At 46.8% G+C, this 21,647-nt stretch overlaps 1 protein-coding gene across 1 annotated transcript in view; it reads left to right on the top strand.

Moving 5' to 3' along the window:
- NIBAN1 (niban apoptosis regulator 1) overlaps positions 1 to 21,647 on the top strand; it is a gene marked incomplete at both ends in the record, with an annotated part of 70,860 nt that overhangs the window by 11,387 nt on the left and 37,826 nt on the right. Inside the window, 3 exons of the mRNA XM_084266433.1 lie at positions 18,712 to 18,842; positions 20,223 to 20,354; positions 21,013 to 21,127. Coding sequence (XP_084122559.1) covers positions 18,712 to 18,842; positions 20,223 to 20,354; positions 21,013 to 21,127 — 378 coding nt within the window. The remainder of the gene's footprint in view (positions 1 to 18,711; positions 18,843 to 20,222; positions 20,355 to 21,012; positions 21,128 to 21,647) is intronic.

Raw genomic sequence — 21,647 nt, 5'->3', positions numbered from 1 at the left:
CCCAGATTTGTTGTTTGGGTTTGGGGTTTTTTTTTCCTCCTGAAATTTCCTGTACACCTGCCAAGCTAGAAAGTGCAGCACAGACATCAATCTGCTGATCTTCCTGCTGAGATCCTGTGATAGGTGGTGGTATTTTATTTCATGTGTGAGGAGTTACAGCTCTTCATATGGGGCTTCACAGACACAGTGCTTAGTTTTTCAGGGAACTGGTCATTTAAATGCTCTCCTCAGATTTCCAGCCAGACTCTGGCTGTGCTCTGTTGTGACCGTGGGTGCTCAGAACTTCTGCAAATCAGAAGAAGCAGGTGGCAAGAGTCACCTGGGAGCTTCTGCCACAAGGGACTTATGTTCTGTCCAGCTTTACATGTTGCAGTAGACACAGAGACAGGATATAGTTCTTCAGGGTGGCATTCACCTGCCTTAATTACAAATCAAATCTCTGCTATTTCCAACCACCCACACCACGAACTTTGAGAGCTCCATGGGAAATGGGGCAGGTACCATACTGGGTTGAGTAGCAGACAGTATTTTTAGATGTCACTTTAAAGAACAGTAGTTTTAACCTCTGTTGCTCTCACTCTGTTGGTCTTTGCTCTCAGCCCAGTAAGCAGCAGCAGAACTACTGACACAAGGACTGTTTGAGGTTAGGTACCCACAGGTCAAGGTGGCATTTGATGTGTCTGCAAGGAGGAGACCCCAAATCATTCAGATTGTCATCTGATTGAAGTTGATGGTGGGGTTTATGGTGCTTTTGAAGGAGAAAAGATGATAGAATCCCAGGGTAGTTTGGGTGGGAGGGAACCTCAGAGCCCTTCCCAGTGCCACCTGTGCCATGGGCAGGGACACCTCCCCACCAGCCCAGGGTGCCCAAAGCCCCATCCAACCTGGCCTTGAACCCTGCCAGGGATCTGGGGGCAGCCCCAGCTTCTAATGGTAGGTGAGTGCACACCTACCTGGTGTAGCTTCCTACACCTTGTACGGGAGACTTGCTAGATGGGCCCCAAAGGTGGTTCCAGCATCTTTTGTTATAAAAACATGAAGCAAACCCATATGTGCTGCACAGGAGGATGTAATCCAGGGAAATCAACCCGATCAATCCATGTGTGTGCTCTGTGATGGAGGGAGATACATACATTTGAATAAGAAGCTTAATAAATTATCCATTTGCTTCAGCCTAGTGAGTTCTATCCAAAGCTGGGTAGCAAGCCACCTTTTCCCCCTTGTCCATTTATTCAGTGGTATAAATCAAATATTTGGAGTTAGAAGCAAATTGCGTGCTAAGTAGAAAATAGTGTTTACAGCTGTTCCCATCGGCCTATTGATCAAAACCAGGCTTAAGGAATGGGGAAGGATCTCGGTGTCTGTGTGGGCTGATGCATGATTTGAGCACCTCTCTTAAATGTCAAAGTCAAGGCAACTTGGAACACCTGAATCCTGATTTAACCTTACTTCTGATGCATGATGGGTCTACTTCACTGGTCACACTGCCTTTTTTGGTCAGTATGAGGGTTCTCCTCCTCTCATCCTTTTTGTTGTAAGTATTCTAATGATGTGGCTGATGCTCTCCTTTGGGAATGGCCGCAGTGTGCTTGCTTGGTTTCATGATTTGTAATTGCTGTGCTGCTGGAGGAACCGTATTTCATTAGAACAGCAGTTCTTTTGCCAGTTCAACTGTCCTTATTATGGGGTTTCCTCAGAAGCTGCAGAAGAAAGGCCTCCATGCTGTTGTATGTAGCTAACCATTCTCTACCGGAGCTCCAACCCCTTTCTTGTGGTGTTGAGTTTCAGTGGTTTTTTTAGCTGAGAGCAGGAGGGCAAAGCTGCTTTCAAATATGTCCCACCGAGCCCAGGGGAAGCTGTGGGGAGGAAGAGTGCCTGGAATAAAACTGAGGCCATATTTGCAGTGAAACAGGCCCAAGATCTGTGACAAAAGAAGCTTCTGTAGAAGACTTTGGAGATTGAGCATTTGGGGCTTGATGTGTTCGTGATAATCCCGTGGGAGCTGCGGCCAAGTACTGGTGACAAATGCTAAACTGAAGTACGATGCTCCAGTAAGGAGCAGCACCAGGACTTGTGGGAGGAAGAAGTTGAGTTTGAAGTGAATGAAGAAGAAAGGCGCCCGTCTGAATTAATCACTGACTTCCCTTACGCATGGACAGAACACGAAGCCGCGCAGCGCATCTCCTGCCAGGATGGGGTTGTCTACAACTGATGCCACACCGAGATACAGGGGAGTTTCCAATGTAAGCAAACAGTGTGTTGGCAGGTGTGTCAGCTACGGTGTAGTTTTGAGCAAGAGCTCTTGTGGTTTGGTAGTTATCGCCTTGCTGCATGGTTTTTCCTTAGCATGCCTGAAATATTTAGGCAGGAGGAAGTGGTCAACTGAAAAGTTGCTGCGCTCTTTCCGTAGCACTTGGCACATGGCAGGTGTTAGTTTCATGACTATAAACCAAAATCCAACCCGCGTGGGAGCGTGGTGTGACAGTCAGGTGTCGTGGGGTGTTGGGGCTGTGTGGTGTAGGTGAGCACTGGCTGGGCTCTTATGGTTATCCTCCGCAAATGAGCAGTTCCAAAGATCAAGCTCCAGCCTCTCGGGTGGCTGGAGTTTTGCTGTTAGAAAGGGACACCTGATTTTCTGAGAGACCTAAACCAAAGCTAAATCCAAAGCTGGATTTCAAGATGCTGCACGGGTCGTCAGGTTGAGTTCCTGTGACCAGTACAGGGGGCTGAACCCGTGCCAGCACTGGGAGTGTGCACAGCCCTGGGAGGATGTGCAGCCGTATTTCAGATGGGGCCCATCTCTCTATTCATAGCTTTAACTTCTCTTGGATGATGGGAATGGAGACATCTGTAAAAAGTAATAAGTCCCCTTTCCTTCCAGAATAAGGCTATGAGTTTTCCAGCTGTTGGCTAAGACAGGTTTTCCTGTTGAAATAGCTTTTGTCTGATGTAAGGTTGAAACAATATGGATATGGTAACTGAAAATACTTCTTTGTCAATTCTGTTTTAGTTGCAAGTCCAACTATTTCTGTTCACTGCTGCTTCTCATAGCAGCTGTTTGATTTGTTTAAAACCTTATGGAGTCTTCCAGTGGTTTGCGTGCTGTTGAGAGAGTGGAGTAACACTTATGTTCTGTGTTTTCTCTTCCACATTGCGCGGCTCCACTGTCTTTTATCTTCACCCTGGATTCTCACGGTGACGGGACACGCTCTGGCTTTCCTTCAGGAGTCCTGGCCTCTTGAATAATGCAAAACCAAGCCCATAATGTTGATTCATGTGGTTCAGGGTGGCAACCATAGTAATATGGACTCTGCCACGTATCTGTCAGCTGACGCCGTTCTATATTCATAAGCCATGCCTTGGGATCTTTTTGTAGATCTGTAGAGTTTAAAGATTAGGTTATTAGGCAGCTCTCTGATGTGTGATTATTGGGGGCTGAATATTATGTTAACCAGAAGATAACATGATTTCTATATGCTAGACAAGCAGAGATGAATGTATGTTTAAAAAATCAGTTTTTTTCAGAGTAGTTTTGCAAAAAAAAAAAAAAAGATACTTCTAATGCATTTAAAAGATTGATTTTTATTTGGATAGCTTAAAGAAAGTCTCAGCGTGTGCTGGGTCGTGAAGCGCTTTGCTGTTGTAGCTTATGTGTTTCTTTACTATAATTCTATGTTTTCTTTCAGTTTCAAGGCAGAATATTTTACAAGTTATAGAAGCCTGAGGAAATGAAGAGTTTAAAAAGCATGTTAGGGTATCTGCTCCATCTTGAAACCAGGGCTGCATTATCTCCTCTGACTTTCTTTGCGTTGCTCTGTACTCATTCTTGAAGGAGATAAGATCTGATGCTTTAATTTTTTCCTCACAGAAGGTTCCTCTGAAGCACACTAACCAGATGTTTTTAATAGATCCAAGCAAAAATCACAATTTTTAGAACTTCAGTTGATGTTTAGCCTTTCTGCTTGACTTCAGAGGTGCTCAGCACCCACATGATGTGTGTGGTTTTGCAAACACAAGAAGTTGGCTTACTCTGGTGGCAGCCAAAGCCATGTTCCAGAAACGCCTTTGAATCTTCAACCATGTGTAGTATCCCCCTAGCGACAGGTACATCTAAATGTGAAATAATTACGGTGCAAGGACCTGACCTCCTTACTGATTCCAAAGAGTTTGTCAGGAGACTGTCAACTCTAGGCTGTATTTTTTGTGGCTGTTAGCTACAGCACACATTCTGAGGGACAAGCCCTCAAGCAAAACTGGAGACAGTTCTGTTAGATCTGTGTTTTCTTGTACTGAGCTCTGAATTTCTGAGACCCATCAAGAAAATGTTGTGACTTGATTTAAACCCAAACTTTTGGAGCCTGAAGGTTCAACCTGACCAACTCATTTTTGGTGAGTCTTTGCTAGTCAGGCTCGGTGTAAAGTGGGCACCGTAAGATGCACTTTTCCAACCCCATGACCGTGGTTTTCCAACTCAGAGTGACCGTGGGTTTGCATTGGAAATTATAAATAATCCATGAATCATATTGGTGGTTCTTATGAATAAAGTTTTCCGTAATTCCTGTCATTCCTACTCAATTATCCTTTTGGCTGAGCTGCTTTTTCGTTAACCAGGAGCTTGCCTGTTTGTATGAAGCTGTTGGTTTTATGCAAAACCTCTGGTGAAACTGCTGGTGAAATAGTTGCTCAGCGATGCTTGAAAGGGTAAATAGTGAAGAAGTAATATCCTGGGGTACAAAGTAGTTTTGCTACTGTGTGAGTAGCACGTGACCTGAGTAGCATCTCATCGGAAGAGGTGGTTGCACTGTATAGTAGAGAAGTGAAGAGGTCTTTAGGCATAATGGGAAGGGATAGAAAGGTCTCCAAAAGGGTGTTGTGAATTCTAGAGCTCTTAGGGGGTTGTTTTGAAATGCCACTGGATGTCACTGGGGCGAATATTTCATAGAAGTTCCATACTCACCCAGTCCCTCATGAGGCTGGTGATTCCCATCAAAAGACAGGGGCTGACTTTAGGCCACCATCAAAGAACGCAAACAGGGCTGGAAGTTCAGCTGCAGTCAGTAAATACAGTCAGTAAACGCAGGCAGCCTTCGGAGGAATTCAGATTTGGATGAGAGTCAAAATGAACATTGCTCTGTTAGAAGCAGTTTCTGGAAATGGGATGCTTACATAGGCTCGTGGGGAATTTTTGCAGAGCAGCTCTGCAGAGGCTGGAGCAGAAACTGGACCATCTCATGGGCTCTCCTTATCTTCTACAATCGCTTAACTGAGGAGTCTGGGGAAAGGAAAACACATCCAATAATCTTGAAACTTCAAAGCAGTGCCACATTGTCTCAGTTGTTCATTATTATCCAAAACCCGCTCTTCCCAATGGAGGCCTGTGCTAACACAAATGTTTCCTGAGCCCTTTTGCCCTGGAGGGGTGCCTGTAGCATCTTTCTCCCCAGCTGTGAGTCTGAAAGTTGGGCTGCTGCCTGGCTGCCTCCCTGGTGAAACGAACTGGAATGATGTCCTTCATGTGCAGTTGAGTAAATGGCAGCTAAGCATGTTTAAAGTGGCATTACTAAGGGTAGGTGACAGGTTGGCCATGAGCCAGCAGTGTGCCCTGGTGGCTAAGAGAACCAATGGGATCCTGGGGGACATCAGGAGGAGTGTGGCCAGCAGGTCAAAGGAGGTGATCCTCCCCCTCTGCTCTGCCCTGGTCAGGCCCCACATGGAGTATTGTGTCCAGTTCTGGGCTCCCTGGTATAAAAAAAGACAGGGATCTCCTGGAGAGAGTCCAGAGAAGGGCTACAAACATGATTAAGGGCCTGGAGCATCTCCCCCATGAGGAAAGGCTGAGTGAGCTGGGACTGTTCAGCCTGGAGAAAAGAAGACTAAGGGGGGACCTGATTAATGTTTATAAATATCTTAAGTATGGGATGTAGGGGGAAATAGCCAGTCCCTTTTCAGTGGTCTGTGGAGACAGGACAAGGGGCAATGGCTGTGAGTTGGAGCACAGGAAGTTCCACACCAACATGTGGAAGAACTTTTACACAGTGAGGGTGCCAGAGCCCTGGGACAGGCTGCCCAGGGAGGTGGTGGAGTCTCCTTCTCTGGAGATATTCCAGCCCCATCTGGACACCCATCTGTGCAATATGAGCTGGGGAGCTGCTTTGGCAGGGGGGTTGGACCCGATGATCTCTCGAGGTCCCTTCCAACCCCTGTGATTCTGTGATTCAGGAAATTAAAACTCGTACTACCAAAAGCTATCTTCATTTATTCTTACCAGCTCTTGCACACTGCGTTTGTAGGGCTGGATTTTAATTAGTCCCCTAAATAAAACACCACAGAAGGGTGAAGAATTTTCATTTTGGTAGGATCAAATAGAAGAGTACTCTATTGTCGGCCAACAAGAGAGGAAGTATCAGCATCCATGTCGCTAGGAACTCAGCTTGATGGGAGGAGCTTTATTTAAACCCGTGGTGGAAGAACTGAGATTTACAAAACTGGAGCTCTGTCATTGCTCATACAAAGGCAAAGCACACTGTTCAATGCACTAATTCAGGTATTGCCACCAGAGATGTAAAACCAGGCCTTGGACATGTTCTGGTTACGCGTCACAAGCCACGGTGTGCGGGACTTGTGGTGTGTCAGTAGGTGGAGGTCCTGCTGAAGACCTCAAGAGGCGCAGGGTTGCTGCGAACGGGTGGAGAGAGCTCTCAACGAACAGTTTCCAAATAAATTCTCAGGAACAAATTTCCCCTTATTGATAATAACCTGCCCGGATGGTTTTCTGAGCTCATCTGGCCCTACTGTACACATGCAGTGGTGGAAGAAGGTGGTTTTGATTTGCTTTTCCCCTTTCAAGTAGTGTTGTGTTGTCATGAGCCCTTCTGAACATGAGAGATAAATGGAGAGGAAATGAGGTGACGTATCTCTCTTTCAAAAAGGAAGGGGCATAGAAACACTGAGGCAGAACAGCTGAGCAGCTGAGTAAACTCAAATACACAGTGACAGGAGACAATAGCTGACTGGCACTTCTTCCTGGGAAGTCTTCTTAGAAATGGAAAAAACCCACCACCAGCGCTAATCCTGTTGTCTTCTCTGTGATGCTTTCATGAGCCTTGAGGAACTGAAACTCATCCAGGCAGAAGAAGAATAGTGTGCAACACTTGGCAGAGTGTCAGGTGGTTGGACTGTAACCCCTCTGAGCTTGCTTCCGCCGGATATAAAGGGGGATTTGATGAAACCAGCTCCGTGGAGGGAACAAGACAACTTTGAGCCTCCACCTGCAGAGTTGTGTGCCACCACATTCCTGTCACAGCAAGCGACACCGGAGCTACGCCTGTCTGAGAGCTGCAGTCAAACGCTCAGTGGGGCTCTGGTGTTTCTCTGAATTAACAGCTAAAAATAGGAGTCTGAAAAAATAAATACTTCCCGACAGTTTGCTGGGACATAGAATAATGAGACCTTAAACCCCAGCTTTTGTGCAGGCATGGCTACAGGATGAAGGTCTTGCTTTGAATGTGTCCTCCATTTGCATCAAATTCTTTCTGAATGCAGTTCTTTTTTTCTTTTTCTCCTTAAATTCCTGTAACCTTGAGAGTCTTTCTTGTGCCTCTGGTGGTGTGGAAGGTTGGCACTGGCTGGTTGTAGGGAGACCTGACCCGGCGAATGTGAAGGCAGTCCTTCAGCTTTGATACCACTGCACATACAGAAAGTTATGGGTTGCTCTGCTTTTACTTGGATACTTCTCAGGATGAAATTTATGGAATCAGTTCTGAGGTTTCCAGCAGAAGTTATACATTTAATTCTGTAGAATCAAAGGTGCGAGATCTGGAGAGTAAGGAATGAATAATTAGAATCCCAGTCATTTTGTGATCACTTTGTTTCCTTCTTTTTCAGTGCTTTGGAAATATTGAGATGTTGATTATGGCCTTGCTCAACTTTGGGTGGTAGAAAAGAGGGAAAAGGAGGCCACTGGTAGGTCTACCATGTTGAGAAGCCCCAGACAGTCAGAGGATCACCTCTTGTCTTCTATTTCCTTGTTTCCCATTATTTTCTCTTCATGCCCTTTTGCCACATTTTCTCTGCTTCTGCCCATGGATTGTCCCTGGACTAAGTTCAGCAGGGGCTTTTGGAGTGGTTGTGTTGATTTTGTGAGGGGTTGGAAGACCTTCTTTCCTCCATTACAGCCAATTCTGTCTCCTTTGCACCCATTTCACAGCTGTAATAGTACACAAGGCTGTGTCCTAATCCAAACTGGGACATTTGGCAGTAGAAGCCACTGTAGTAGAGTCCAAGTAAAGCATGAGAGAGAAAACCAGATGTACTTGTTCAGGCCAAGATTGTTTTGCCGGATGAGAGGAGGCTCAGTTGAGGTCTCCGTTTTCAGCCGAGCATCAGGGCGTCTTCCTCCCTTCATGTCAAAGCAGACACTTCTGTGGCTTTGAAGAATCTCACATTCTGGTGGCTGATGCTCTGGGGACCACGGCTTAGTGTTTGTCAACACTTAGCTCAAAGTGTGAAGCATATCTCTTGCATCACAGGTGTGTAGTTCCCTTTCCTGTCTGTAATATTCACTGAACAACAGACTGTTTTACACAGGGGTTGGTGAGCAGATTTGTGCAGTAATTCCACACTTGTTTACTAAAGTCTTAACTTTAATTGATGCTTTTTTGCAGCCCTGATGAGGAACCTCCTTCCCCACAGAATGAGGTGCCAGTGCTTCCTCCTGTCTCTTCTGCAGAATTAAAAAGTCAGTGAATGGTGTGGTTTTCCTGTCTGGGAGATACTATCGTCCACGGAGAGGTAGAGAAGGGCTTGCCTGTAAAAGGGAAGATGCCTGGTTACACAAATATAGACCCTTTAATCCTTAGAAGTGTTTCTTGCAGAGTGTCAATGCAATCCTTTCTTTTAATCCAGTCATTCCTAAAGATGTAGCAAACTCATTTAAGGATGTGATCTGATTTTTCTCACCATGAGAAGAGGTTGTCAGCAAGGATAATTTCTCTAGTTTGGCTTAGCTAAGGCATGGAAATGCCAAAACTAAGAACCCTTCACCAGTTTAAACCCCTTGGTCTATGCTGGTTGCTCTTCTGCAGCTGCTGGGTGCGTTTATGGGTGGATGATACGATGGAAATATTTGTTCAGTATGCGTAATATGTATGCAAAACAGGTTACTCAAAGTCTCATTGAATATTTCTGCCTTTAACAGGGTATCACTTGCCTTTACCAGGCAAGAGATCATGATGTTGTAGCCTACAGTGTGGTGCTGTGAAACAACATTTTAGTCTCATGGGTTGTGTCAGCCCCAAACATTTCCTACTGTAGCATTGTCATGGCCAACACAGCCCGTGTGGTGTCAGAAAGAGATTCCATTGGACCAGCACGCTCCCTAACAACAACATATATGACAGACTAAAGAGATTTTTAAATGATGCTTCACTCAGATTTCTGGGTTTTATACGGTGGGTCAGGCAGGGAAGAGGGAGTGTATCATCCTGATGTGAAGGGTGATGCAGCACTGGCTTATGGTTTTGGAAGGCTGTTAAAATGTTCTCAGGAAGGATTCTTGTATGACCTACCATGATGTAGATTAGATTAGATCTTAGGGGGAAGTTCTTTCCAGAGAGATTGGTGAGGGGCTGGAAGGGGCTGCCCAGAGAGGGGGTGGGTGCCTCATCTCTGGGGGTATTCAAAGCCAGGTTGGCTGGGGCCCTGGGCAACCTTGTGTAGCTCCAGGCCTTATTCTTATTGAATTTGACTGTGCGTGATTGTTTCTAGATGGAGCCCGGCTCCTTCTAACCCCGTTACCAATAAAGGATAAATTCCATCAGCCATAAGGATAAACTTATCTGACACAGTGTTAAGCAAACCCTTGGCTTGCACTGGGCTTGTTTCTGCTTGATTAACCACCAGCTTTGGCCTTGATGTAACTCCTGGCCATTAGGATATTTTTAATCCGACAGACGTGCGAAGGCAACTCGTGAGCTCTTGTTTCTCCCCTCCATAACAGTTTGGTGATGGGCGTGGTGCAGAGCTGCTGGAGTTGATGCTGGAGTGCCTGGTCTCACCAGCTGCAATTCAGGTGTTTTAAGGCTAAAATTCAAATCTCTCCCATTGATTTTCCCATTCCCTGCCTTACTGCTAATGGTTTCCCAACATTTTATTGCCTCTTCCCTCTGTAATGCTGGTGGAGCTGCTTGTGCAAGACCTGTCTCTGGACAGAGAGGTTGTCTATCCATTTTCCCCAGCATGAGAGATGATATAAGTATATGAGAAGATATGAAGAGGTTGGAGGGAGCAGTGACCCAGGGCTGGCATGTGTGAAATATGTTTCCCTGGGTGTTTCCACCTTAACAGCAGCCAGTCTCAAAATACCCTAGCAACAGGTTGTGCAGTCAGAGGGAATCGTGTGCTTCTCCTAAAGGACAGAGCATGGGAATGGTGTGATTGCCACTGAGATACACTCAGGAGAGCGTCAGGTTCTAGGAGACAGGAAGGTGTGAAAGATGTGCTGTTAGGTGGTTAACCATAGATCAAAGATGTGATAGTCCTGTCTCTGCACTTCCTGAGAAGAACTTTCTTGATCCCAATCTGGGATGGAAAGGGAAAGGAAACCCAGCTGTAGCCATGAGTTTCTGGGTTTGACCCAAGAGATGACCTGTGCCTTAGGCAGGATGAGCTCTCTCTGTTTTGCTCTGGCATTCAGCATTAATTTAACATAGCAGCTCCATCCGTACATCACAAGCTGCTCTTTGGAAAACAAGCTTTTTCTTAGGGTATGTGAGGTCTGCCTGACTTGAGTCTGTCTGCTCCCTCTGAAATACAAGATACTCATGAAGTTGCCTGAGAAGGACACTGTAGGCATGTAAAGGTGTTGAGATTGATGGGATCCTTGCGCAGGTCAGGGTGAAGTTTAGACTTACGCAGGGGAGCACTTGAGGAGGAGCCAAGCATTCGAGTACAACTGTAGAAAGAGAGATCTGCAAGACTGGAAGGAAGCCTGTTATTTTTGGCTCCTCCTTTGCTGTGGATCAAGTTTACATGAGTTTACAGACATGTTTACTTAGCTTGCCCTGAGGGAGAAGCTTCACTTCTTGGTGGAGCACAAGTTCCACACCCACCATCTCAACCAGAAAACTCGCTATGAAATCTGGTTGGGTTTTTAATTACAGAGTCACAGGATTGTAGGGGTTGGAAAGGGGCTCCAGAGATCGAGTCCACCCCCCCTGGCAAAGCAGGGTCCCTAGGACAGGTCGCACAGGGAGGCGTCCAGACGGGTCTAGAATATCTCCAGAGAAGAAGACTCCACACCCCCCTGGGCAGCCTGTCTCAGGGCTCCCTCACCCTCACCAGGAAGAAGTTCTTCCCATATTGGTGCAGAACTCCCTGTGCTCCAAGGATTCCTCAGAAGACAGCTTTGACTTTAGCACTCATCCCATGGAGGAGTTGGGTTAAGCACCAAGGGGCACCTCTGTGCTGAGATTTAGGAAGAGGATGGTCTGAGGTGCAATGGGTGTTGCTCTCTTCCACTGATTGAACTTTGGGTGACTAACTGGAGTTTTACCAGTACACTTGTGGGTGGGTAATTGGGGTGTGTGTGTGCACTGGTGTAGTCATGGCATTACGAGTTTTTAATAAGAGTTATGTCCATGAATACAAAGCAAGGCTGGGAGCAAATAACTGGTTTCAGTATTTTATCAGGTGCAAATGGCACTTTTCAGTGTGTCTGCATGGGGAAGAGGGGTGGCTTTACTGGAGAGCTGCTTGGCTTGGCTGAGTGAGTGCAGACCAACCTGCTGAGATGGGATCCCACCAAGTCTGAACATGGGATTTGTGTCTGTCTTTCCCTTTTTTCCATAGCAGATACTATGTCATGACTCACAGATAATGGGAATATGGTGTCCATAAGTGCTATGCAAGGCAGAAGACTGTAGGGAAGCTGCTGCACTAGGAGGTGCTGGAGCACCAGGAAGTGGTGGGCACTCTTAGGGAGAGTATGCTGGAAAGAATTGCTTTTCTTGGTTTTCTGATTTCCAGGTGCATTTAGTAAGTGATAATGATGTTGGAAATTAACTGTTGTATTTGGGAAGAGCCGTTTTTGTGCTCTGCATTGCAGCAGAAGCAGCAGAGGCAGCCTCTTTCTCCTCAGGTCAAGCATCCAACCCATCTCAGAGCTCCCAGTACTGAAATGCAGCTGTGCTGATTCACAGGGCTCATGTACAGCATCTTTAGACATGTATCTCAAAGGTTGTATTCATCCTCCACCTGGGATGAAAGTCAACCATGAGCTGAAGACTGGACTTATTTGTTAAGTCATTTTGCTTCTACTCTGGTGGACTGTAAGAATAAGATTAGATGGATGGATGGGTGGATGGAAGGATGAGAAACTTCACATGAGCCAGCAGTGTGCTCCTGCAGCTCAGAAGGCCAACCAGACCAGCCTGTGATTCTGTGATTCTATAGATGGGTGGATAGATGGATGGGTAGATGGATGGATAGTAGCAATTAAGTAACTCTGTGCTGAATTTGCTATGTAACATTAAGGCACACAGTAGGTACAGTTGAAAAGCATGTCCCTTGCTGTGGGCTGCATTCCTGGCTGGGATGCACCATTTGGGCACAATCAGCATGTTTTCTGTTTACTTCTGACAGCCGTGCTCACTGTCTTGTGATAGAAATACAAGGACAAAGTCATTCCTTCCTGTTCTCTCTCAATACTTCACACTTGTCTGAAGCGCTGTGTGCTGGCATTTGGCAGGCACAATGCTTATTGTTCCTTTTGGGTTCTGTTCTGTCTGGGGTTTGCTTTGATACAGAACATAATCTACTTTTTTTTTTAGTCCATGTCCCTCAGGGAACAGAGTGTATATTCCAAAGGGCTTAAATGGTTTAAGGAGACAAATCCCTCAGACCTCCAAAGGGATTTGTATCATGACTGGAGTATTTTATGAAACCCCCATTCATGAGTGCAAGCAGTTGTGCTATGGGTGTCAGTTTATTTCAGTAAAAGCAGTGAAATCAATGCAAACAGACATGCCATGGGGCTGGTGACTTGGAGTTACATGCCCGGCGTGGGTGCTACACAGCTAAAAAGGTCAAAGGCAATGGATAAACAGGAGGAAACATTTGGGGGGGGGTTCCATATCTCCAATGGGGCATCAGGCAGGTGGTCCTCACTTCTCACTGCAAGGACATTTGGTTTTGGTCTTGAAACGCGTGTCATAACTTGATGCTAAACTTGTGTGATCAAGCACAAAGGTGGTTCTGCCAAAGAGGAGATGGGTCAGGAAGCATATGAGAAGTTTATTCTTTACCAGGATCTAAACCCTCCACAATGGGGGGGATATCTGTACATGCAGACCTCTGCCAGCTTGATTAATGTGACAGAAATCCTGCCACTTCTGCTGTCACGTTTTGCTGTTGGTAACTCCAGTCGCATGCAGGCGAGATGATCACTAGGATAAACATCAACCTAGCTGCTGGGCTTCAGCTCACATTTATATGGGCTGGAGCTGCGCAGCTGCCAGACCAACCAAGTGGGAAAGTTGGCCTTGCTCCACAGAAACAGCTCTGACTAAGCAAGCCTCACTAAATTTGGAAAAGAATTAGGAGAACTCATTTTTCAAGTGCCCTGGAGTATTTAATCTCCAGTTGCCCCAGGTTACCATTTCATGGGAAGAAGTTTCTATTCCTCATGACTGTTTCCATCACATTTATTTTCAGCTAGCCTTATTTTTATCTTCTGTAAACCAAAAAGAGTTTAAAGATCTATTGGTGGCCAATGGCTCACGGCTCCACCTGCTTCTCCTCCCACCCACAGGTAGCATTGCCATTCCTGTTGGGCCGAGCAGTGCAAGGCCAGGTCACTGCATAGTGCGACCCACCATCTCTTCACAAACCCCTTTTCTTCTAATTTGAAGAGGAAGGGGCCAGTATTATGGGAAGGAATAACCACATGTGTCAGTACAGGCTGGGGTATGACCTGTTGGAAAGGAGCTCTGCGGAGAAGGACTTGGGGGTCCTGGTGGATGACAGGCTGGATGAACCAGCAGTGTGCCTGGGTGGCTAAGAGGCCAATGGGATCCTGGGGTGCATCAAAAGGAGTGTGTCCAGCAGGTCAAAGGAGGGGATCCTCCCACTCTGCTCTGCCCTGGTCAGGCCCCACCTGGAGTGTTGTGTCCACTTCTGGGGTCCCTGGTATAAAAAAGCCAGGGATCTCCTGGAGAGAGTCCAGCAGAGGCTATGGAGATGATGAAGGGCCTGGAGCATCTCCCCTACGAGGAAAGGCTGAGTGACCTGGGGCTGTTCACCCTGGAGAAAAGAAGCCTGAGAGGGGATCTGATCAGTGTTTATCAATAGCTAAAGGGTGGGACACAGGGGGATGTGGCCAGCCTCTCCTCAGTGTCTGTGGGGACAGGACAAGGGGCGATGGCCTCAAGTTGGAGCACAGGAAGTTCTGCACCAATATGGGAAGAACTTCTTCCCGGTGAGGGAGCCCTGGGACAGGCTGCCCAGGGGGTGTGGAGTCTCCTTCTCTGGAGATATTCCAGCCCTGTCTGGACGCCTCCCTGTGCGACCTGTCCTACGGTCCCTGATTTGGCAGTGGGTTGGATTTGGTGATTTCTGGAGCTCCCTTCCAACCCCTACAGTTCTGTGATTCTGTGATTTTAAACACAGAGCTCCTTTGCTGAGGGAGTGCAGACACTGGGATAAACAGCATGAAACATTCACTTGTCGAGTTGTGTTTTGATTGATTGTGAATATATTCTGCACATAGAAATCCCATCAAGGTTGTATTTATCATTTATAGGATAAATTGGTTCCTTTCTCCTCAGTAGGTGCCCTCTTAAGCTGATCTCAGAACTGTTGACACCGAAGAATCCCACTTCTGAGCCAATTTAGCCATAACTGAAAGACTTTTCCAGAATTACAAATATTTCCTGTGATTGTTGGGGTTTGTTTCCCAACACCAGAATTTTGTTCTTTGTCCCACTTCCTCTCCAGCTTTTCACTGCAGGATGCAGGCAGCAGGCGAGTGAGGTCCAGCATCCCGGTGCCTCTGTAACAAATCAAGAGGCCACCACAAGCTGGAGAAGAAAAAGCCATGGTGGAAAACAGGGGCAAACCCTGAGCAGGAAACTCCTCTGGGGCTGAGGCCAACAACATCCTACTGCTGGCTGGGACCAGAAGGGAAAGAAAAAAAAGTTCTAAAGAAGGTTTTGGGAAGCTTTTTCCTTATTTGGAGAATAAGCTTATGCCTCTGCCCAAAGGAGGCTAGTTTTTAACAGGCTGTCAGATGAGCAGGGATTTTCGGCTTCAGCAGCACTGCTATCCTGTTGTTATATACAAGCACATCCTATTACTGGTAGGTCTCAAAAAATCTGGTCCTGTAAAATTGGTAGGTTGGAGTTCAGGCTGGTGCTGTCCCACAGGTAAATCTGTGAAAAACTTATATACCTGAGCACTTAACTCAGCCTCCCCAGCTTCGTGTGATGACTCTGCAGGTGCTGCCGTCGGGTCATGTCAATATTGTCTGTGGACTTGAGAGGTGTAGAATCACAGAATCACAGAACGTTTTGGATTGGAAGGGACTTCAAAGCCCATCTAGTTCCAACCCCCTGCCATGGGCGGGGACACCTTTACTAGCCCAGGTTGCCCAAAGCCCCATCCAACCCATCTTTGAACACCTCCAGGGATGGGGCTTCCACAGCCTCTCTGGGCACCCTGTGCCAGGGCCTCAGCACCCTCAGAGTAAAGAATTTCTTCCTAACATCTGACCTAACCCTGCCCTCTTCCAGCTTGAAACCATCACCCCTTGTCCTGTCCCTGCACTCCCTGGGGAACAGCCCCTCTCCCGCTTTCTTGTAGGACCCTTTAAGTCTTGGTAGGCTGCAATTAGGTCTCCCTGGAGCCTTCTCTTCTCCAGGCTGAACTGGCCCAACTCTCTTAGCCTGTCTTGTAGGAGAGGTGCTTCAGTTCCCTGATCCTCCCATGGCCTCCTCCAACAGGTCTATGTCTTTCCTCTCCTGGGGACCCCAAAACTGGACACAGCACTGCAGGTGGGATCTCACGAGAGCAGAGCAGAGGGGCAGACCCCCCCCCCCAACCTACTGGCCATGCTGTTCTGGGTGCAGCCCAAGACATGGCTGGTCTCCTGAGCTGCCAGCGCACACTACTGGCTCATGTTGAGCCTGTCATCTGTCACATTCTGTGTGTCAAACTGAAAAGAAACCTGCAGAAGCAGAGGGCTGATGTGTAGCTTTTAGTTTTGCACACACGTCTGTGTAGCTACAGTGATGTGAATGTATCTGTCAGGACATGATGGAGTCATTAAGTACCACAGCCATGGGCATTGATGAAATTGTCTCTGCCAGCCTGGTAATATCCCACATTTGGAGCAAATTGGAGCTGGACCTGAAATAAGCTCTTCCCAAAATCATTTTTGCCTGTGCTCATCTCTGTGAACACTTAGCAAACCAGTTGTTCCTCCTTGGCAGTGTCAGCCACACGGGTTCGGGGCTTGAGATGGAAAGAAGGGAAGGATCCTCTCGTAAAGCCCCAAGCACTAACTCACACAGTGACCCACTCACTGCTCTTCTCTTTCTTCAACCACATTTATTTTGATCTTCAAAATTATTTAAGGTGAGGAAAGGCCATGAACATTCTGAGACCTGCACTGACATTTAAACCTATTCTTTTTCTTGAGCACTGGCAGTGAAATCAGGTGTAACTCAGAAGGTTTTGCACGGCTGTTTTAGAAGGGCTGCGCTTGTGTGCTTGAAGCAGCAAATACCTCAAGACCTCTGATTTCTTCCTAGCTCCTGCAGCACTACAGGTTTGGGGGAGACTGGCTGGAGAGCTGTCAGGCAGAGAAGGACCTGGGGGTGCTGGGTGGCTGCAGACTGACCATGGGCCAGCAGTGTGCGCGGGTGCCCAAGAAGGCCAACAGCGTCCTGGTTTGTGTCAGACAGTGTGGCAGCAGGGCCAGGGCAGGGATTGTGCCGCTGGACTGGGCACTGATGAGGCTGCACCTGGAGTGCTGGGTTCAGTTCTGGGCCCCTCACTACAAGAAGGACGTTGAGGTCCTGAAGTGTGTCCAGAGAAGGGCAAATCAGGCTGGGGAAGGGGCTGGAGAGCAAACCTTCCAAGGAGTGGCTAAGGGAGCTGGGGGTGTTCAGCCTGGAGAAGAGGAGGCTGAGGGGAGACCTTATCACTGCCTACACTGACCTGACAGGAGGGTGCAGAGAGGTGAGCGATGGTCTCTTCAGCCAGGTGACAGGATGAGGGGGAATGGGCTCAAGCTGCACCAGGGCAGGGTCAGATCAGATGTGAGGGAAAAGTTCTTCCCCAAGAGGGTTATGGGGCACTGGAACAGGCTGCCCAGGGCTGAGTCACCAGCCCTGGATGTGTTTAACAGGTGGGTAGATGAGGTGCTCAGGGATATGGTTTAGCATAGGACAGGAATGGTTGGACTCGATGATTTTAAAGGTCTTTTCCAACCCAGTCATTCTGTGATTCTGTGATTCTCAGCCTGGTGTTTAAAATACAGAAACATCATGAAAACCCCTGGTGAATCCTTCTGGTGGTAGTGCTGATGGGTGGCTGGCTGGGAGGAGTTCGCCAGTCTGGTTACATCATCAGAGGATGCGTGTGGTTGAGGATTTCAGGACTCTGAATGTTGTGGTGCTTCTTGCTGGTTCCCTGTTTGGTCCCTCGGGAGTGCTGAATGCCAGTCCTGGTTTAGGAGCCCAGGTCTAGAAAGGCTTCAAGAAATGAGAGTTTGGGAACTACCACGTTTTTTGTCATACATGGAAAATTTGATTATTCCCCCCCCACACACCAAGCAGAACAAAATGACCTTTTAGAAGCATTGAAGCTGCTTGAGGTGTGAAATGCCCTTTCTTCACTGTGTGCTCAGAAACGCCCCTTGTCATGGGCTCCTTAAAGCACGAAGAATGGACTCTGTAGTCTCCAGGACGGTCAGGATGCTGTCTACATTGTAGTCCAGGTTTCAGTTTTCGCATTGCCACGGAGTCTGAGTAATGTATGTACACATGGCTTTGAGTTTAGCTTCAATTCCCTGGCTGTAAAGCATTAGTATTTCTTTGATAGGGTTAACGAGTTAATTACTTGTAAATTGCTTTAAGTTTCACAGAAATGAGACTGTCAGTGTGTTTATTGCTGTTACTGATGCCGAGGAGATCTTGATCATAGCAAGACAATGCTGGATTAGTGTTTATTGCAGCCTGACTGAGTATCTGTTTACATGACAATAAAGAGGAGGCTGCAGTGCTCAGGCGTAGAAAACATCCTTTGTAGGGGCTTTGAGTCAGCTTTCAAACCTCACCGTGTGATAAATTTGGGTGATATGCCTGGAGACTGGCCGGTATCACTGGTTTCTTTGAAAGCCTTATCGGCTTTGGAAACCCCACGGCTCTGTGGCACTGTGTCCTAACGAGAGGCAGATCCCATCTGTTCTTACCGAAAGGGATTTGGGGTATGTTTTGCTCACTCTTAGAGGGGGAGAAAACCCAATATCCAAACCCCACTATTGGGATGACCCACGTGGTCATCTCCGAGGGTTTGCCTATCTGCTGTGCAGCAAGTGGCCGTGGGCACACTTGGGCAATACTTGGGGTCACTGGTGAGAACCGCTTCAGCCCAGTGTGACAGCTTCTGAACTGATGTGCATTAAATACAATTAAATCTCTTTTTCTGCTGCAGGAAAAACAGAGGCTGTCATCAAAAACTTCAGCCCACACTACAAGCGCCAGTATGCGGTGGCTTTCTGCAAGCACGTGCAGAATGAGCTGGAGCAGCACCGGGATTCCCAGTCCCGGTTCCTGAAGACCAAGGTAGGAGGGCATGTGAGCCCTGCCCTGTCCTCAAGCTGCCATACAGCTCTACTCTCCTGCACGGAAAAATGAATGCTTTAACTATTTAAATCACACATTTAGTAGTCATAATGTATGAAAAACATGAGCTGAAGTGCACCAGCTACTCACTGGGCTTGGTTTTCTTGTTTCTCCCAGTGTTGAGTGCCCTCAAGTAAAGTTAACAGGTGGTACAGTTACTCAGGAATCAAACCCAAAGGATTTTTAAAGTTATTTAAATACATCTATATATAAAAGCATATAAGAGCTTCTTACATTGGATAGTTGAATGCATAATGAATGTGTATCAAGGACATTTTACCTGTGTGCTTTCTTATAACTTTATAACTCAGGTATACAGAATAGATTTGCAAGTGCAGAAGTTGGATTCAGTTTGGATTTAGATAGAATAGTCACATTTGGGTGCAGGTTTAATGTTTAGCTTTGAAAATTCATCTTTGTTTCTGTCATGTGTGGTTGTCTCATCATAGCGTGAGAAGAGCTGTGACACAAGTCTCTGGTACAAAGCATGTGTTTCATCAAGGTAGAGTCGGATGCTTGGATAAAACTAGTTGCTTCCTGCTGATTGCCAAGTTTTACAAGAGTCTTGGGCCAGAGATCATGCTCTCAGGGTAGAAATTTATGCAGGAAACTTAATTAACCCTTTAGCCCTGACTGTAGGTCTCCATAACAAAGATGGGAATAATCCCCACTGTGGAGTGAGCTATGGAGAGTTGGTTTTAGTGAGAGAAAAAAAGAGAGAGGAAAGTCTCTGTGTTAGAGGGGAATTCAGAGAACCAGCCTGCAGTGTTAAGAAGGTACGTACAGATGTAATTTTTTTGGCCATATTGGAAATCACGAAGCAGAAATCATCATTTCTGATGCTCCTGGAATGGATGGGTAAAGCAATGAGGTGGGATGTAGAAGGTGGGGTAATAGAGGAGCCGTGTCTTCCAGAAAGGTGCACATCAGTTACCAGAGCAGAGTACAAGAGTGTTACAAAGAAATCACTGTACTGTTTTGTAATAAAACTCTTTGCTGTATCGATGAAATGCATGTTAGATAGTGGGAAATGGGAGATAATGAACTGCAATTCAGCTTAACATTCAGCACTGCCAGCCCAAAGGTAAATAAGAACGTCACTGTCTCAGAAACCTGGAAGTGTTTTGGAAGACAGAGCTCTGCTGCCAGCTCACTTCGGGCCACACGAGTTGGATCATGTATGTGCCCAAATCAGAGAGCTCCAGATTGCATTTGAAGGCTCAGAAGCCCTCATAGCAGACATATGGAAATGTGGAAATACAAGCTTGGGAATGGTCAGGAATCCAGAGTCGTTTCGAATCTCAAAGCTTGTCCTTGCAGCCCCCAGCAGAAGATGGGACCATCCTGTACGAGGCAGAGCTGCTGCATTTTGCTGAGGATCTGAAGAAGTGGAAGGACAGATACGTTGTTATCAAAAATGACTACACGGTGCATATCTTTGAAACTAAAGAGGTAAATGCTTCTTCCTCTTCCTCCCTTCCATGCTCCCAAAGAAACCGATACTGTGTGAATTTGCCACTGCTGCCGCCTTTCTTTCAGCAATACCAGGTGAAATATTGTCCTTGGCCTTGTGGAGATGATGGCTGGAGGCTTCACAGGGCTGGCTGAGGGTACAACCCAGCGCCTTGCATTGGCCCTACACATTTGCAAGAATTAGTAAATCCTTTGGACCTTCCTTGGCACGGCACAGAGCACTCCTTACCTGTGTGGCACTGTAGTATGTCCCTGTGCTTCCACAGTTAGGTTTGAAACAGCATTTTGTGGGAGGCTTTTGTTTGGCAGCTGCTGTAGTCAAACTAGTCCTGGCTGACAAACCCAACAACTAGGGGTCAGAAGAAAATCCCATCCTTTTCCCCTCCCTTCCATTCCTGACTCTTCATCACGGCTCATAAGCGCCGAGGAGATATATTTAAATGTGGTTTTTACATTTAACCATGTTTCAGATTTGAAGTTTCCAGAGAAAGTATCCAAAATTCAGTCTGACAAAATAAAAAATAAAGATTTCCTTTGGGGAATAACCCCATGCATCAGCTTCCTAAATGAGTTGTGGTTTCCCTCTCGGTAAAACTCACTTTGACTCCCTCCCTCTCTCTCTCTCTCCATTTTCCAGGCCTACCAGAAAGGAGCCAGCCCAAAATACCATGTTATTCCTGCAGGAGGCAAAGTCCTGACCTCAGAAGAAGATTACAATTTGCTGTCTGATAAACATTTTCCAGATCCTGTTGGTAAGCCCCGCTCGCAGCTCAGGGGCCAGACCCCCGCCTCTGTTCCCGATGGAGAATTTCAGGATGGAACGGGCGGGCTTTCAGGCTCCACTTGAAATCAGGGACACAGAATATACATGCAGCCTGTTTTCAAAGTCAAAGCTCAGTTCCAGGGTGGAAGAACACCAAAGATGCTATAAGCTCCAGTTTTTTACCCAGCATCCTGGCACAAAGCCATTGGAAGTGGTGCAGAAGCAGGGCAGGAACCACACCGCCATTGTTCCCAGGCTTTGTTGATATTCCTGGTTTATTTGTTTCCTTTTTTAGATGCCAGCTGCCTGTGTTGACTCAGGGTTGATAATAAGTCCCACAGAGAGGGCAGGAAGGTTGTTCCTGCTGAATTTGTTGTTTCTGGGATGGGAACTGCTGTGGTCCTGCCTGGTCCCACCCCACTCCAGGAAGATGGAGAAAATTCGGGCTTTAAGGGAGCAGATACCATGTTACAGAGTCGGATTTGGAAAGTGGGATGGCACATAAGGGA

Source organism: Gallinula chloropus (genome assembly GCF_964237585.1).
Source record: "Gallinula chloropus genome assembly, chromosome: 6".
In the NCBI taxonomy this organism is placed as follows: Eukaryota; Metazoa; Chordata; class Aves; order Gruiformes; family Rallidae; genus Gallinula; species Gallinula chloropus.
The sequence above is the reverse complement of the archived record's forward strand: the minus strand, read 5'-3'. Positions and strand labels throughout refer to the sequence as shown.